Here is a 17,333-nt window from a genome sequence, read left to right on the forward strand (position 1 = left end):
TTGTTATTCATAGTCATCCTAATCTTACCCAATATTTGAATTCAGTCTCTTAGCAATATTTGAGCTCAGAAAAGTCAGAATGGAGGACACCTTTGAAGTGGAGGATTGGAAGGATGAGCAGCAAAGATAAGGTCTAGAATAGATGCTGAGAATTCTAAATATATTCCCAAGGGGTGTGCAAAAGAACCACAGGCACATACCACACCAGACTCCTATACCACACCAGGCTCCTATACCATACCAGACTCCTATACCAAACCAGACTCCAAATCCAGGGAAATCAGTATCTCAGAGCACATGTAAACTATTTTCAAGACAACTGTCCAAAAGCTTTGTTTCAGAAGATCAGTTAAGGGCTAGGATTGTGGGTCAGAGGAAGAGTGCCCACCTAGCATTGCCTGAGGCACTGAGTTTGATCCTCAGCAACACATAAAAATAAAATAAAGGTATTATATCCACCTATAACTAAAAAAATTCTAAAACAAAGGTCATTTAACACAGAGGGGCACTTTTAATATGTGCAGGAGAATAGAAACACTTATTCTTTCAACTTATAACAGGAGCCCGGCTCAGTCAATACTCTCCTAGGCTATCATTGTGGTACAATATAAAGTATTAAGTGGCCAACAACATTGCAATGCCATCCATTCTATGGTGCTTTATTAGTTACTGAACACTTCCTATATAATCTTATTATATTATCCTGTATAATGCATTTTTGAAAACTTATTATTAACAGTAAAATAACTCATCACTAACTCTGATTTCTTGGATTGGACATTTAAAAAAAACTTTAGCCAATTAGTATATTCTTACGCATTGATAAGTTGTTGGTTGAGAAGTGATTTAAGTTAATGAAGTTGAATACCCTGAAATAAATATTCTAGACCAGTAAGGAGAATTTAATACAAGTTTCTAAAAAAACATGTCAGACATAAAGTCACCAGCTCCCTGGTGGTGTTTGTATTTCAAGCAACATTCTAGATATTCATTAGAATCTTGATACTACCTCCCTTGGAACACTTATTATATGTGAGACATTGCCAGGTTATTACTCAAAAATTTTATTACTATTAACTGCCAAAGAATGTTTACTGAACCCATGAGATCAGTTGTCCAAAATGCATTTTTAATTTGCATTGTCTCCCAATAAAATTTTATAAATACCTAAAATTCCCTGAGAAATGATATAATACAGGTTTTTATGGCATGAGCCTTTCCTGGGCAGGTGTCCAGCTGCGGTGTCTGTCCTAATAGTGGGTTCCTTCAGGAGCTGCTGGTTCCCTTTCTCCTTTTCTACAGAGCCAGTCCACAAGAGAAATGCTTCTCAAAGCTCAGAATGCCATTGGAGAACTGTATGTTGAAATCGGGAACACCCAGGAAGGGTTCAAGTATTTCCAGAAGGCGTGGTCAAACCTGCAGTGCTTGCCACTCAGTGACTTCAAAGACAACCGGAACTTGATGAAGCAGAAAGGTATATAGACACCTACAGAGGGAATTACCCCTGTATTCTAGAGTTCAGTTCCTCCCGGGCCACTCCCATCCATAGGAAAAGGGAAATGGATCATGGACTTCATGATCCATTTTTTGGAAAGGCTTCCAAGTACATGAGGTTTGAACATGAAGTGTTTCCTTTCCTTTTTTGTGGGGTGGTCACCCATACTGAGAATTGAACTTGGAGGCACTAAACCACTGAGCCACATCCCCAGCCCTATTTTGTATTTTGTATTTAGAGACAGGGTCTCACTGAGTTGCTTAGTGCCTCTGTGTTACTGAGGCTGGCTTTGAACTCGTGATCCTCCTGCCTCAGCCTCCAAAGCCACTGGGATTACAGGCATACTCCACCATGTCCGTTGTGCCTTAAGCTTTTGGGAGTCACAGTTTTCGTGTTTCTAAGGTGGGATTAAAAAAAAGCACCTATATAAAATTTCTTATAATTGTGAGACCAAGAAAGTTTCCAGGCTGTAAAGCACCCAGAATGCTGCATGGCACATGCTGAAGTCCTCACTGATCGTTTTATTCTCTGGTATTTGATTCCTGAGGCCACTGTGGTGCCACTGATGTAACAGAGACAAAGGATGTTTACGAACCCAGGCACAAGTTAAGCATCCATAAGCCAAAAACACAAAATTTGACATGCTGTAAAATTGGAAACTTTTTGAGAGTCAACGTGATGCTCAAAAAGTTTTAGGCTTTGGAGCAGATTAGATTTTGGATTTTGGGGTTAGGGATGCTCAACCATGTAAAGGCTGCAAATATTCCCATATCCCAAAATCTGAAACTCTTTTGGTCCCACACATTTTTGACAAGAAATACTGAGCCTGTATTAAACAATTTTGACCCTCTGAATCACAGTCAGACGAAGGACTCTCAACTTGTTCATACTGCCATGGCTATCGCATTTAGCTTTTGTTGCATAGCAAACCACCCCAGAACTTGGTGGCTTAAAACAACATTTGGTTTTGCCCACGTGTCTCTGGGTCACATGAGTGATTCTGCTGGTGCTGGATGGGCTCAGCAGATTTAATTTTAGATTGAAGAATATAAAATTGGGGCTGGGGATGTGGCTCAAGTGGTAGAGCGCTGGCTTGGCATGTGCGAGGCACTGGGTTCGATCCTCAGCACCACATAAAAATAAATATATTGTATTCACCTAAAACCAACAAACAAAAATATTTTTAAAAAATTAAAAAAATCTAAAATCCAAAATCTTGGTAAGTTGCTTAGGGCCTTGCTAAGTTGCTGAGGCTGGCTTCAAACTCACAAACTCCTGCCTCAGCCTCCCAAACTGCTGGGATTACAAGTTGTGCCACCATACTCTGCTTGATTTCTATTTTGTGATGACTCTTGCTCCTGTATAGAAAAGAGGTTTCCTAGTGTGTGAGAATGGACACAGGAGGGCTGGGGTGGTAGCTCAGTAGTAGAGCACTTTCCTAGTGCATTCAAAGCGCTGAGTCCAATCCTCAGCACCACATAAAAATAAAATAAATAAATGAAATAAAGGTATTGTATCCAACTACAACTGAAAAAAAATGTTAAAAAAAAAAAGAATGGATACCAGGAGACCAGTTATGTGGCTCTCCTACTCTCATGTGCAATCCACAAGGTCCAGGGTGGGGGCGTAGGAAGGGGTGTGATAGGCGGTACTTCTTGGTGCCTGAGTGGTATCCTGTGGAATCCTGCAGTAATCCTGCTGAAGTCTGACTTCCGGAGCACAGGGAGTTAACTCTGCCTCTGGCAATGCCTTCTCAGAATTCCACTGTCTCAGTTTGCTAAAGCTACTGTAACAATGTGTCACAGGCTGGAAGGCTTAAAGAGAAGATACTTTTTTCTGACAGTTCTGGAGCTAGAAGTCCAAGGTCAAGGTGTCAGCAGGGTTGATTTCCCCTGAGACTCTCTCTTTGACTTGCAGGTGGCCACCAGCTCCCTGTCTCCTTCACATGGTCTTCTGCATATGTGTCATCCTCTGCCCTTATTATAAGGATACTACTCATTTTTGGATTGAAGCCCACCCTATAACCTCATTTTATTCTTAATTCTTTAAAGAAACTCTATGTAAATATAGTCACATTCTGAGGTATTAAGAATTGGACTTCAACATACAGGTTTTGGGAATAAAATTCAGCTCAAACAGTTACTGTATTTTCCTTATTCACATAACAAAATATAGTTTAGAAGATAACTTGCTACTTTTTAAAAGTATGTACTATTGTCAAAATATATAATTCAATAAAGGAGCAAAATTGTCAGCCTTCTTAACAGAATGTGTGCCCACGGCAGAGGGTATCTAGGTACAGCCTGCTGCGTATTAATTGGGTTTGTGGGAAATATTTGTGTACTTCTTATCATCAGGCTGCATTACTTCACTGCATCTTATTGGAAGACTGTGCCGACTGCCTTCTGTCAAACTCCATTACCAAGGGGATGACCTGCCTAGTCTATAACTGTACTCTCACTCTATTGCTGACCTGTTCATTTGCAAAACAGACTCAGTCTTTGGTTTCAATCTGTCATCCTTGGTCCTATAACTGATACGCACATTCGAATGGCTTATGAAAACCAGCCCCATGCTACATGGGTGAGTAGTTGATTTATCAAGGAAAAACCTGGCTGATGGCACTGATGAAGAAATGTTAAATGCTAGACCTTTTGGCATCTTAACTCTTTTGTTGAAAAAAACCCACAGGGATCAAACTCTTTATTGACGTGTATTCCCTGCAGTCAGAGTGCTGAACAACCTGGCCAAGTGGGCATCTGAGGAGTACCTAAAAGAAAACCATGTGTTGGAATACGCCACTGAGGTTTCCAAGCTGGTGGACAACATCCCCCATGATCAAGCTACCATGAAATACACCGAAGGTGTCCTCATGTAAACAGGCATTTCAGTTTTTGTTTTGTTTTGTTTTCTGGATTAGTGTTCAATCTTCTGATTAATGTACTTAACCCACACCTATGAATCCATTTCCTACCTAACTGATTTGGCTAAGAAATGCTGACTTTTAGCATTTGCATTCTTTAGCTTAAAATGGTTTTCAACCAGGGAATTATTTGGGCCCTACCCCCTTCGCTAGTGACATTCGTCGTAATGTCTAGAGACATTTCTGGCTGTCATGACTGTGGGGGAGGGGTTGTTGGCATCTAGTGGGTAGAGGCCAGGTTGCTGCTAACCATCCTACAGTGCCCAGGACAGCCCCCAACTAGGGATTACCCAGCCCAAATGTCAGCAGTGCTGAATTTGAAAATAGTTTCTTTTTTCTTAAATTTTTAAAATTTGTTTTAATTAGCTATTCATAACAATAGAACGCACTTTGATACATCATATATAAAGGAGTATAATTTCTCATTCTTCTGGTTATACATGATATAGAATCCCATTGGTCATAGTTATATATGTACAAAAGGTAATAATGTTTGTTTCTTTCTACTATCTTCCTACCCCCACACCCCCTCCCCTCCCTTCACTCCCCCTACCTAACCTAAAGTAACCCTATTTTCCCTGCCCCCCCACTGTGAATTAGCATACGTGTATCAGAGAAAACGTTCCGCCTATGGTTTTTTGGAATTGGTTTATTTTTCTTTGTATGATATTCTCCAGCTCCATCCATTTACCAACAAATGCCATAATTTCATTCTTCTTTAAGGCTGAGTAACACACACACACACACACACACACACACACACACACACACATATCACATGAAAATAGTTTATAAAGATATTGCTGGGATGTAGCTCAGTGGTATAGTACTTGCCCAGCATGCACAAGGCCGTGGGTTCAGTCCCTAACATGCACATACAATGTTCTTATAAATGATGTTGCCATTCCTGAACCTCTATTATTATGAAGTGGTCTTTTTTTTTTTTTTGTATTTTCTAGGATTGGTTTTTGTATAAAATAAAGGATATCTATGAGAAATATTTTTGATAGTGCAATGAATATAGCCAACATTTATCATGCTTAGTAAGTTCCACACATGTATTTTATTTTCAGGTTGGTTGATGGAAACACTTATCTTGCAAAAATGAAGTTTCAAGAGTGCTTACGTATCAGGAGAAGTTTGTTTGGAGAGAAAAACATGCTAGTTGGAGAAATTATGGAAATTTTAGCAGATTTACTGTTTTTTTTACTAACAGATAATGAAAAGTAAGTTTTTATGAAATGTTTCGAGAAATGTGTCTCCTGCCTACCCCCACCAAAAAAAAAAAAAAAAAAAAATCCACCAGTGTGTGGGGGGGTCTGGGGTTGCCCATCGGGTGTCTCACTCCTTTGTCTCTGGTCCTAGGCTTCACTCTGCTGAGCCTTCTGTTCTGCTCAGTCAGGACACTGATCATCAGGCATTCAAAGGGAGGTTTGGGCCCAGAAGTGGCATAGAGGTTTTGGGGTAGGGAAGGGACAGAGGAGTTTGATGTTGTCGTTATGAGTGGTTCCCAACTCATCACTTGCAGGCCTGTGAGGGAGCTGTCCTTACCTCAGGGTCTCTGTGCGGGCCTCAGCCATGGCCACTGTGTGTGGGCTCTCACTGGCCTGCGACTTCTTAAGACCAAGGCCAGAGCTTGAGGTGTCTCAGGCCATGCTCACTGTGGCTCCTCCTCGCTTGGGAAGCCCTCTTGAGTTTTTGTGAGGTGGCACTTTCCTTAGCTCCCCACATATCTCAGTTTAAAAGAGGGCGGTGGGCATTACCCTCCAGCTGTGATTAGTGTCCACATCTGCCAGGTCCAACAGCTTCTCCCAACAGCTTGGTGTGGAGAAGGTTCTTTTTGAAGCACAGGGAGCCAGGCTCGGGCTTCACTCTGCCCAGCACTGCCTTCCACAGTAAATGCAGCTGACGGAAGGGCAGGGGGCTGGAGGCTAAGTGGTGGCATTGCTAAGCTTTGTTTTGGGGTGCTCGCTTTCTGTGGCCTGGCTTGCTTTCCCATATCAGTTTTCCACATCCCCTGAGGTCGTTTTCCTCTCACTCTTCACCAACAGGTGACTTTTCTTGGTTTTGCTCCCAGGAAGAATGTCACATTGGTATCCCTAACACTTGAGTGAAGGTCAGCCCTACTCTTTCTAAAGAGTGGCCCAAGAAGGGAGGCTCAGAGGGGAAAGTAGCAGGCGCTGCGTGGCAGTGGGAGATGGTGGGACCGGGCCTGTTGGCGGGGTTCAAATTTTGTTTCTGCCACTTAGTAACAGTGAGAAACTAGACAGGAACATCTTGGTGTCTCATCCACTTCCTTGTTAGTAAAATGACTAGTAACGGAATCTTCCCAGGATCATTGAGGATTAGGAGATCCCATGTGAAAAGAGCTGTCAGAATTCCTGGCACATACTAAAAAAGTTCAATACCCTGAGTGATTAGTATGATTATTTTGCTCCCCAGCGGGTGTTTGCTGGAGCATTTGGCATTGCCTGACCTCCTCTTATTCATCATCACACCAACACTGGGAGCAGAGACAGGACTTTCTTTAGAGAAGCACAGAGCTTGCTATAGAGACATTGCCTTGTAAAAGAAAAATCTAAACACACAGAATGCTGGCTGGGTCCTCTTCTGCCCAGGAGACCCCACCACAGATCCAGAGCTGGTGGGGCATGACCCATGAGACGTTGAATCCTGCTGGACTATGCCCCAGGGGTGGCCTGCATGCTGGGGACCTGACCGTACATGGATGCCTTCTTCCTGGGCCTTACTATTAGTGGCCCACCTTCCCAAACAATGGAGAAATCTTTTCCCTTGTTTAAGTTGTCCTCAGGTGACTACTATGGTTAAGAGTCAGAGACATTTTGCTGTGTGACCTTAATCATCTCTCAAACACGTGTAGATCCTTTGCCCTGGTGACCAGAGGCCCTTGAGACACCTCTGATGTTCTAGCAAACGATCCACGGGATGCTCAGGGCTTTGTAGATTGGTGGTGGTGGGGAATAGGCAGATGAGGTCAAACTGAAAAGTCAAAAAATTCATTAAGAATTTAACGACAGAGAGGAAGGAACAGAGTGTATTCAGAGGAACAGTGAACAGAGACCGTGGTGGAATAAGTACCAGCTCTTTCTCTGCTGTTCAGCCGTTTGTCAGCAGCTATTTCCTGCCAGTGAGCACTGGTGCTTACTTCCTCACTTCCCAGTCACTGTCCTTGGTCATGCCGCCCCACCACACGCCCTTTGCCTACTAGTCCACTCATAAAAATCATCGCCAACCGAGTGCCCCTGTGCTTTTCATCTGGTTGTTGTTCTTCTCTTTTGGTTTTCAGGTTTTCATCTGGGCCCAAAATACTTGACCCAAACAATTTAGAGAAGGAAACGTTGATTTCGGCTCATGGTTCCAGAGGTTTAGTCCATGCTTGACTGAGTCCCTCTCTCTGGGCCCAGTGTGAGGCAGAACATCCTGGGTGAGGGGTGAGGTGAGGGGAGGAGGGCGGCTCTATTCATGGCAGCTAGAAAGCAGAGAGGGAGGGGCAGCGGCCACAGGGAAGATTCCAACCTGCCCAGGGCATGCCCCTAGTGACCCAGCTCCTCCTGCAGGTACTACCCAGTTGGTCCACTCAAACTAGGTTAATTGGGCTGTTGGGTTAGAGCTCTCAGAACCTGATCATTTTACCTCTGAAGGTTCCTACCTCAACACAGGGGGACACCTCATACTCGAATCATCAGTGTCTGCCCTTTCCCTTCCTGCAGCTGTCCTCTCCTGGCTTCTGAGCGCCCTCCCTCATGGCCATCCTTTCTCTGATGGTGCTTCTCTGCCATGTTCGGGGTTCCTCCTCCTCTCCCTTCCTCTTGTGCCAATGTCAGCCTTCTCTTGAGCTCGGTTCCGAGGCTCTGTGCTTATTCAGTCTCAGCACCTTGACCTCACACATGCTGAGGGCTTCAGCATCACTCCATAAGGGGATGGCTTGTTGTCACCACCTCTCAGGTCTTTGTCATTGGTGACAGATGGGCCTTCATCTGTAGATTGGATCTCTCCAGTGGAGTATTCCCTGGGCACTCAGGACTGGACATGTCCCTCTTGCTCCCTGTTCCTCCTGTCTGTGCAAACACAGTGGCATCATCTTAATGATGTTTTAATTGGTCACCATGCTAAACACTTTTGTCACTACCACTGCGGCCAATCTAGCAGGTTCTGGCAAGGAGCAGAGGGGGATAAAACAGATAAAGACTCACGGACTCAGATTTGAAGATAAAGCTGGGGTCAGGTGGAGGGCTGCTCTCTGATGGAGAAGCATCATTTATTTATATACACGTCTTTATTTATATACACGTCTCAGATTAAAATCAGATTAAAGACTATGTAAGAATTATTCTTTGTGTTCATGAAAGTTAGAGAGATAGCAACATTATACAGCTTATTCTGCAGATACATTCTACAGTTGCAATGTGTAATATTAGGAGCTTTGTGAAGCTCTCAAGAAAGTCCATTGTTTGAAGTTACTGTTATGTGGGCAGGTCCAGGAGCAGCAGAGCTGGTGAAACACTGTGGTTGTCTAGCAAGAAAGTTCCTATAGGGCTGGGGATATAGCTCAGTCCGTAAAGTGTTTGCTCTGCATGCACACCGCCCTGGGTTCGATCCCCAGCACAAAAAAAAAAAAAAAAAAAAAAAAAAAAAGAAAGAAATTTTCTTTATTTCCAGGCTGTGTGCCTGTGATCAAGGTCAAGAACTTCCTCATGAAGGGCATTACCACAGCAGCTAGGCATCCTGTACCTTTACCCAGAAACTTTCCCAAGCACCAAGCATGCCACAGCCATGAGGTCATCAGAGACCCTGATCTCAGACGCTGCTCTCCACACACTTTACCTACATTTTCTCATTTAATCCTCACAACAACTCTCATCTCATTTTGAGCATGGGAAGGCTGAGGCTTAGGAGGGCAAGATATTTGCCCAACTTTTAAGGAGTGGAGCCACCATTAGCCCCTGATAGGTCTCAGTGAAGAGCCTCTGGGCCTGGACCCTGAGGCCCATCACCACATCTGCATGATGTCAAAGCTTGAACCCTGGTCACTCTGCAGCAGTATAGAGGCCCCAACAGCCCAGCATCAGCACCACCAGGTCCAATGCAGGTTCAAGACTGTTGCTTAATAAGTGTCCCTTCGTATCCATGGCCACTGTGAGAGCCCAGACCTTCAGGGTCCTTCCTCTGGACTAACTGGTCTCATGGTCATTAATCTCACCTGCTTCAGTTTAGCCTCAACACTTCTACCCAGGTGAATTTTCTGAAATGTAATTTTTTTTTTAAACCAGGAATGCAGAGAGTACTTAACCACTCAGTCACATCCCCAGCCCTTTTTACTTTTTATTTTGAGACAGTCTTCCTAAGTTGCTTGGGGCCTTGCTCAGTTACTGAGGCTGGCCTCTAATGTTGGATCCTCTTGCCTCAGCCTCCTGAGCTGCTGGGATTACAGGTGTTCACCACCATGCAGGTCCTACAATGTAAATTTCATCTTCTCCTCTTAATGAAAACCCTTCCATGTAAGTGTCAAAGCCTTAGGTTTGCACTAGAAGAGTCTTTCATGAGTGGACCCCTGCTTCCCTCTCCAGGCTCCCCTATACCTAGCGCATCTCCGAAGGCAAGGATTAGCCTTCCAGGAGCAGCACCGGGGAACGCTGAATGGGGTGGGAACAAATGCCATGTTTCTTCAGTGTAAACCTTGAATTCAATTTCTGTTTTCTAGACTCCAAAGGAAGCAAGTAATCGAATATTATAAACAAGTGATAAAAATAAAGGAAAACGCAGACGCTTTGGCCAACTCCTCACTTGTCAGGAAGCAGCTAAGCATCAGCCTCAGTGATACCTTGTGTAAATTAGGTAATTGCTCCCATCTACTTCTTGTATAAGCAGACGAATTTCCTCTCTATTCCATCTGCATACTTGGCTTGTTTTAAAAATGTCTTGCTGGGTGTGGTGACACGCATCTGTAACCCAGCACCTCATGAGGCTGAGGCAGGGACATTGCAAGTTCAAGGCCAGTCTGGGCAATTTAACTCAACATAAAAAGTTAAAATAAAAAGGGCTGAGGCTGTGGTGGAGTGCCCCTGGGTTAATCCCCAGGGCTGTAATGATGATGATGACAAATAACAACGTCCTCATTTTTGAAGCAACTCCTGTTCCTTATGCTTTCAACTTCTGTTGCTACCTACTTACCTTCCTGTAATCCCAGTGGCTCAGGAGGCTGAGGCAGGAGGATTGCGAGTTCAAAGCCAGCCTCAGCAAAAGTGAGGTGCTAAGCAGCTCAGTGAGACCCTGTCTCTAAATATAAAACTGGGATGGGGCTGGGGTTGTAGCTCAGTGGTAGAGTGCTTGCCTTGCACGTGTGAGACCCTGGGTTCAATCCTCAGCACCACATAAAAATAAACAAATAAAAATAAAGTTTTTTTTTTTTTTTTTTTTTTTTTTTAAAAAGGGCTGGAATGTGGCTCAGTGGTTGAGTGCCTCTGAGTTCGATCCCTGATACCCTCCCCTGGAAAAAAAATTGTTTCCGTGCCATTTCTCATTCTTTCATAGACTGAGCATTATGCTGGAACACACCTCTCTTCTATCAATTTAAAAAATGGCTTTTCACAGAGGCCCTACCTTCAATTTTAGATGTAGGACTTTACGCTTACTCATACCTAGCCCAGTGGTTTGAAGTAACTTTCTGGTTAAAGATAAAAATTAAGGGCTGGGGATGTGTCTCAAGTGTTAGTGCGCTCGCCTAGCATGCGTGAAGCATTGGGTTTGACTCTCAGCACCACATTAAACAAAAAAATAAAGATGTTGTGTCCACCTAAAACTAAAAAATAAATATTAAAAAAAGATAAAAACTTAAAATGAGGCCTGGGTGTAGCTCATGGGTAGAGCACCTGCCTAGCATGTGGGAGGCCCTGGATTCTATCTCCAGTAACACAAAACCAAACCAAAACAAACCTAAAATGAAATCAAAGTTCAAAATTTTGGATTTCAGTCTTACTGTTAGGAGTAATAGAAGAAGGGGCTCTTCCCTGCTAACCTCAGCGTTCACTGGAGTAAGCTGACACAGGGAGAGGAAATAGGAAAAAACAAAAAAGATTCATCAACTTCCTAATATGGAAAAGGGGGGCGTCATAGGAGTGTGGATGACCCTCTTGTTCAACACAGTTCAGAAACTTAACTACTCTCTTTCCTCTAGGGGGAGGGCAGGATGGTGCAAATTTTAGGAGAACAGTCAATTATTTTTTGTGATACTCAGTGGGCTTGGAGAACACAGTGACCTGGGGCAGAGAGCACTGGGCCCAGAGAACAGACAATGGATTATGCTGTTTCTCAATGGGACAGAAAAAGAGGACAATGGTGTGGGATCCAATCCTGTCAGGTGCATCGGCCGACTTCAGTCTTCCTTCCTGGGATGTGAGTAGTTAAGGGAAGCTCTTGGGCCAGAGGTAATCTGTGTCTTCTTTGGCCAGTCAGGACTTTAAGCAGATAAGGGGACTTCGCAGAAAGCCTTGCCTTGTGTTTGGGGGTTGTGAGGGAGAAGCAGGACAAGGCCAGAGGGACCTTGACAGCCTGCTTCTTCAGCGGTCCCAGCTGAGGGAAGCGGAACTTGTTTCCATGTTAGGGCAGCCTTTGAGCATTGCTGTGCAGGGACCCCGAGAGAGGGACCTTCCTTCTCGGACACTGCCAGGCATTGGAGTGCCAGACCTCACCTTCAGCTGCCTGCGTTCCTATTTGGCCCTGTAGCCTATGAGCTTGTTTTGCAAATAGTGACCATTCTGTGGCTTCTGTCATTTTGCCTGGAGTGTGGCTGTCAACCTGGGGAATGGGGAGAGTGGAGAGTTGACGGGAGATGGCAAACAGGGCCAGGACAGGAGCTGAGACAGCCTCATCCAGCTGGAAGTGGGTGGGCAGCCAGGAGGTGGTCAGGGCTGAGGCCCACGGGCAGAGCTTTTCATCCTGTCCTGGACTGAGTGGGTTACTGTGTGTCCATGGGCAGCTGGGCAGGGCCGTGCCCTGACTTGCTGGTTGCTAGCCTTGGGTAGCTTCCCTTATTTCAGTATGCTCCTCAGGGAATCTCATCTTATGTAAATGCCACAGCTAGAAACATTTTGAGACATTGTCAGGGGTCCTGATGTCTGCTTACCACTGGGCACAATTTATATTTTAACCTGAACAAGCGATTTTCAAATTAGTGGAAATTTTGCCCCCAATACAAAAGTCTAGAGAAACTTCATTTTTGTAGTGGGGTGGGGGATGGGAGTGCTACTGTCATGCAGAGGATGGAGGCCTGGGAGACCTCTGAACATTTCCCAATGCCCTGGGCACCCCCACCACAAAATAGAACTAGTCCTAAGTGTCAGCAGTGCCCGGCTGAAAAACCTAGTCTAAACCAGCCACTTCCTCCAGCCTGTGTGCTCATCGTTTGTTTGGGTTTCACCCGAGTCACTTACTGAAGAGGAAAAAGGACTAAAATACTTGCTATCTGCAGTGAAAGAATATTTTCAGTGCCTAGATTTAGGAATGCGTGAGCATGCATGGACACGCACAAACTGTTCTTCCAAAAGGTTTCCAGGCTGAGCGCGTGAGCATTTTATTTACAAACAGAAAAAGTAGATGCAAAAATAGAGAAAATTTATGGAAAAAGACCTAGTTTATTCTGGTTGCTTCATATACTGTTACATAACAGTTTTGGTTTCTAGTCTATGATGGAAGATGGAAGTAGAACACTGTTCACTTACTTTCAGAGAAGACACATCTGTAATAGTAGCAATTGCAGTGATTCTATGACTTCTTAAGTCTTTAGAAAAAGTCTCAAATTTACCAAGTGCAGTGGTGCATGCCTGTAATCCCAGGAACTTCAGAGGCTAAGGAAGGAGGATTGCAAATTTGAGGCCAGCAAGGGCAATTTAGCAAGACTCTGTCTCAAAAATAAGAAAGTTAAAAAAAAAAAAAAAGGTGGAGAATGTAGCTCAGAGGTAGAGCACCCTTGGATTCAGTCCCCAGTATCACCAAGGGGGCAAAGAAATTCAGATTTGTGGTCAGTTTTCAACAGGGCCATTTATTTATTTAGTGACGCTGGGGATTGAACCCAGGGCCTTACATGTGCTGAAGTGCTCTATCACTGAGCTCCATTCCCTAGTTCCAATCAAGTATTTTTTTGAAAGGAGTCATTTCTTGCTACCATTTGGCAGTGGTGTGTTCCTTTCTTGCCGCCTTTTCTCCTACTGTTGAAGTTGATTGGTTTGATGTAAGATGCACTTGCAGGAACACTGTAAATGATTAACGGCCATTAGTGGGAGGGTCTTGTGCTTTTTGCTTTATGTAGTGACGATAAGGTCAGACTAGTATCTTCATTGCATGATGACACCAGTGTTGGGAAGGAAAGTGGACTGTTTTTTCTTCTTCTTTTGGTACTGGGGATTGAACCCACTAAATCCCCAGTCCTTTTTATTTTGAGTTGGAGTCTCACCAAGTTGGTTAGGCTGGCCTTGAACTTTTGATCCTCTAGTCTCAGCCTCCTGATTTGCTGGGAACTCGGGTGTGTACCATATGCCCAGATATAAAAGGTATTTTTAACTTTCCTGCCTTTTATGGAAATTTCCTATCTAAATGGAAACGGGCCTGAGTGAACTCCATAAAAGAAGAAGTAAACCAGAACCTCCTGTGGTTGGGCCTTCTGATCATCCATCATTTTAAAAGAAGTTCTGTAGACCCTGGTAAAACTGTTCCTGAACATGATTCATCAGAGCAGTTCTCTTTGGAAGTCAAGGGCTATGCTAACGGGGGAGGGGAAGGACTGGGGGCAGGGGATTATAGTCTGAATCCTGCAAACCTTTATTTAAACTTTTATTTTGTACACTGTAATGCATGACAGAATTATAAGGTTCTATTATTTTACCTGACTAGTTTGTAGATTGGGGTACTTTGGGAGAATGATTCACCCCATAAAGGAAAAAAACACCCTGCCTTCCTCCTTGAAGCACAGAGGGGAGCCCCCGCCCCACGTGGATGTGGATGGCAGCTCCATTGCTAGTCAGTGTTTGCATCCAACTTGTGACTTTGGATGTGGGAGGGAGGGCTTTGTCACCTTTGTTATCTTGTCACCCTTGTGGGGCAGATCATCCTTGGGTGCTCTGCAGGGCATCTACCTGTCATTTTTGAAGTGTTCCCTGGGTCCCCCAGAGTGACATTTGTGAATGTTGTGTGGCCTATATTTTAATTCCAATTATCTCAAACATATCCTTTAAATTTGGTGAAAGTCTGTTGTCTTTTTTGGACGCAGTGACAGATGGAAAACAAGGCTCCCCACTTAGGGTCTGTACCAAGTGTTCTGTAGGAGAACGCCTGCCTTCGAGCAGTTTATCGTTTTGTTATGAGGCGAGACAAACGTATTACAAAAAATAAAGCACACTAAGGACTTAAAGCATTGTTTGGTTGGAGAGGTCAGAAGTGGGTTTTGGAGCCAGGTGCAGTGACTTGCCTGTACTCCCAGGGATTCAGGAGGCTGAGGCAGGAGGATTGCAAATTCAAGACCAATCTCAGCAATTTAGCAAGGTTCTAAGGACTTAGCAAGACCCTGTCTCAAAATAAAACATTAAAAAAGTGTTGGGGATATGAGTCCGTGGTTAAGTGACTCTGGGTTCAATCCCTGGTACCAGAAAAGAATAGAAAATCAGAAGTGGGTTTTGATTTTAGATTGGCCATAAATAGTTGTGTGAACCTCTGGCAAGTTCCAACCTTTCTGGCCCAAGGATGCCAGTCTCTGGGTCCCAATCTGTAAAATGAGGATACTGAGTTATTTAAGTAACTCAATCTCCATCAGAGTTACTACTCTATGTTTAAATATAAAGAAGACAGTCCGATAGGGCAGGAGGCTTTTCAAGGATCATCTCTTGAGAGGGGCCCTTAAGGAAGTGGAGGGTATAAGTTGTCAGAGAAAAGGCAACACTTGTATGTGGGGGACTGCTGGGCCCTGAGGGGAATAGACAAGCCCTGAAGGAGACATCCAGAGCCATCAGGACGGGTGTTGGGGGAGCAGGAAGAGAAGAAGCAGGAGCACAGGCAGTTTGGGGGGGCGAGTCCAGGTGGTGTGCCCACTGAAGGGGTACAGACGGGAGGAGTGGGACTATGAGGTTGTAGGTATAATTCTGTAGACTGGACCTACTGTGATTTTACTCCCTATCCTTTCTTTTAAAAGCAATTTAACCCTGCCTGGCTTATGTCAAGAGGCCATGCTACATTCCTCAGCAAATAGCCTGCTATCTGCAGGAAAAATGCAGGCCTGCCCATAGGAACTCAAGTCATCCCAAAGAGGGCACTGTTGTGACCTTTATATAGTCCTAAAAATCCCAGGGCCCAGGGAGAAGATAATTGCAAGCAAAGTCCACCAGTCATAAAATCTATAAGAGCAAGAACTGGTCAGCATAGGCCAAGATGACCCAAAGTGACCTTGGATTTTCTTTTTAAATATTTTTTAGTTGTCAATGGGCATTTATTTATGTATTTATGTATTTATTTATTTATACGTGGTGCTGAGAATTGAACCTAGTGCCTCACACATGTTAGGCCAGTACTCTACCACTGAGTCACAGCCCCAGCCTGAACTTGGATCTTTAGTATGTCATGAAAACAGTAAAATCTCCCCTCCATGGGGTAAGACCATGTGCAATGGAGACTTGAAAGTCTGATGCAATCCTGCTGCCAAAAGTCAAAATCGAGATCTAGACCTGGGCAGGACTCTCTGGAAACTTCCCTGGGATTCCCAGTAAAAGTGGAGGGCAGAGGGGAATGCTGTCCCTTTCCTCTCTGGAAGGATCCATTCTCTGCCTCTCTCCTTTAGAGCGTCCCCCTTTCCCTTTTCCTATCCCTTCTAATAAACTCCTGCTTGATACTCTGTGTGACTTGGACAAAATCCTTGCAGGGTTGTAAGGACTGGCGCCTGAGAACCTGCTTACTTGAGTTCGACTTAAGTTCTGCAGTCTGTCTTGCTCCGCAGCAGAAGGAATCTTGTCCTATGGGCAAGTGGAGAGGAGGCTGAAGAAGGCTGGGGCCGGTGATCCTCTCATGGCTCCTTTTGTTTAGGATATTGTTTTGGAAACTCTTCAAATTATTTTGAGCTCATCAAGGCTACCTTGTCTGTCTACTCGCCACAGGGAAGAATTCCCTGTCCATCTTATGTAACTTCACTGCCATCTTTTTTATCCCCCTACACACTTTATTTTCTTTCTTGCTTTTTTATCTTCTTTTCCTTCCTTCCTTCCTTCCTTTCTTTTCTTTCTTTCCTCTTCCCCTCCCCTTCCCCTCTGGTCTTTTTTAAAACTGGGGATTAAAACCAGAGGTACTTTTACCACTGAGCCATATCCCTGGCCCTTGATATTTTTTCATTTTGAGATGGGGTCTTGCCTATTGCTTAGGGCCTCACTAAATTGTTGAGGTTGGCCTTGAACTTGCAAAACTTCTGCCTCAGCCTCAAGTTGCTGGGATTACAGGCATGTGCCACTGTGCCCAGCACCCTTTCTCTTCTCTTATCTAACTTTGTTTTTCTTCATAGTACTTCACATAGTAAATTACAACCTAAAATTAGATATTTATATGATGATGATGATGATGATGATGATGATGATGATGATGATCTGCTGATTTATATTCTCCATCATGGTATACTTGGGTTTTAGGACAGGAGCTGTCACATAGTAGGTGCTCAATGAACATTTGCTGAGGGAATGAATGATAGAGGAAATGCTTAGCTAATTCTGATTTGCCTTCTCATTTTGGTAAAGCAAGTATAATTATTAAGGACATTTGAAAGTTAATATCTTTTCTTGTACTCTTATAGAATTTACTCAATCATTCATTAATTCATTCAACAAATATTTGCTTCATCTTTTAGGTGATAGTCTATTTTAGTTGCTGTAG

At 43.9% G+C, this 17,333-nt stretch overlaps 1 protein-coding gene across 1 annotated transcript in view; it reads left to right on the plus strand.

Annotated features, from left to right (window-relative positions):
* Positions 1-17,333, plus strand: part of LOC101973794 (putative tetratricopeptide repeat protein 41) — an 82,800-nt gene that overhangs the window by 59,501 nt on the left and 5,966 nt on the right. The window contains exons 11-14 of the mRNA XM_040279063.2: positions 1,303-1,474; positions 4,222-4,369; positions 5,492-5,644; positions 10,141-10,274. Coding sequence (XP_040134997.2) covers positions 1,303-1,474; positions 4,222-4,369; positions 5,492-5,644; positions 10,141-10,274 — 607 coding nt within the window. The remainder of the gene's footprint in view (positions 1-1,302; positions 1,475-4,221; positions 4,370-5,491; positions 5,645-10,140; positions 10,275-17,333) is intronic.

The sequence above is a fragment of the Ictidomys tridecemlineatus genome, chromosome 6 (assembly GCF_052094955.1).
Source record: "Ictidomys tridecemlineatus isolate mIctTri1 chromosome 6, mIctTri1.hap1, whole genome shotgun sequence".
NCBI classification, from domain to species: domain Eukaryota; kingdom Metazoa; phylum Chordata; class Mammalia; order Rodentia; family Sciuridae; genus Ictidomys; species Ictidomys tridecemlineatus.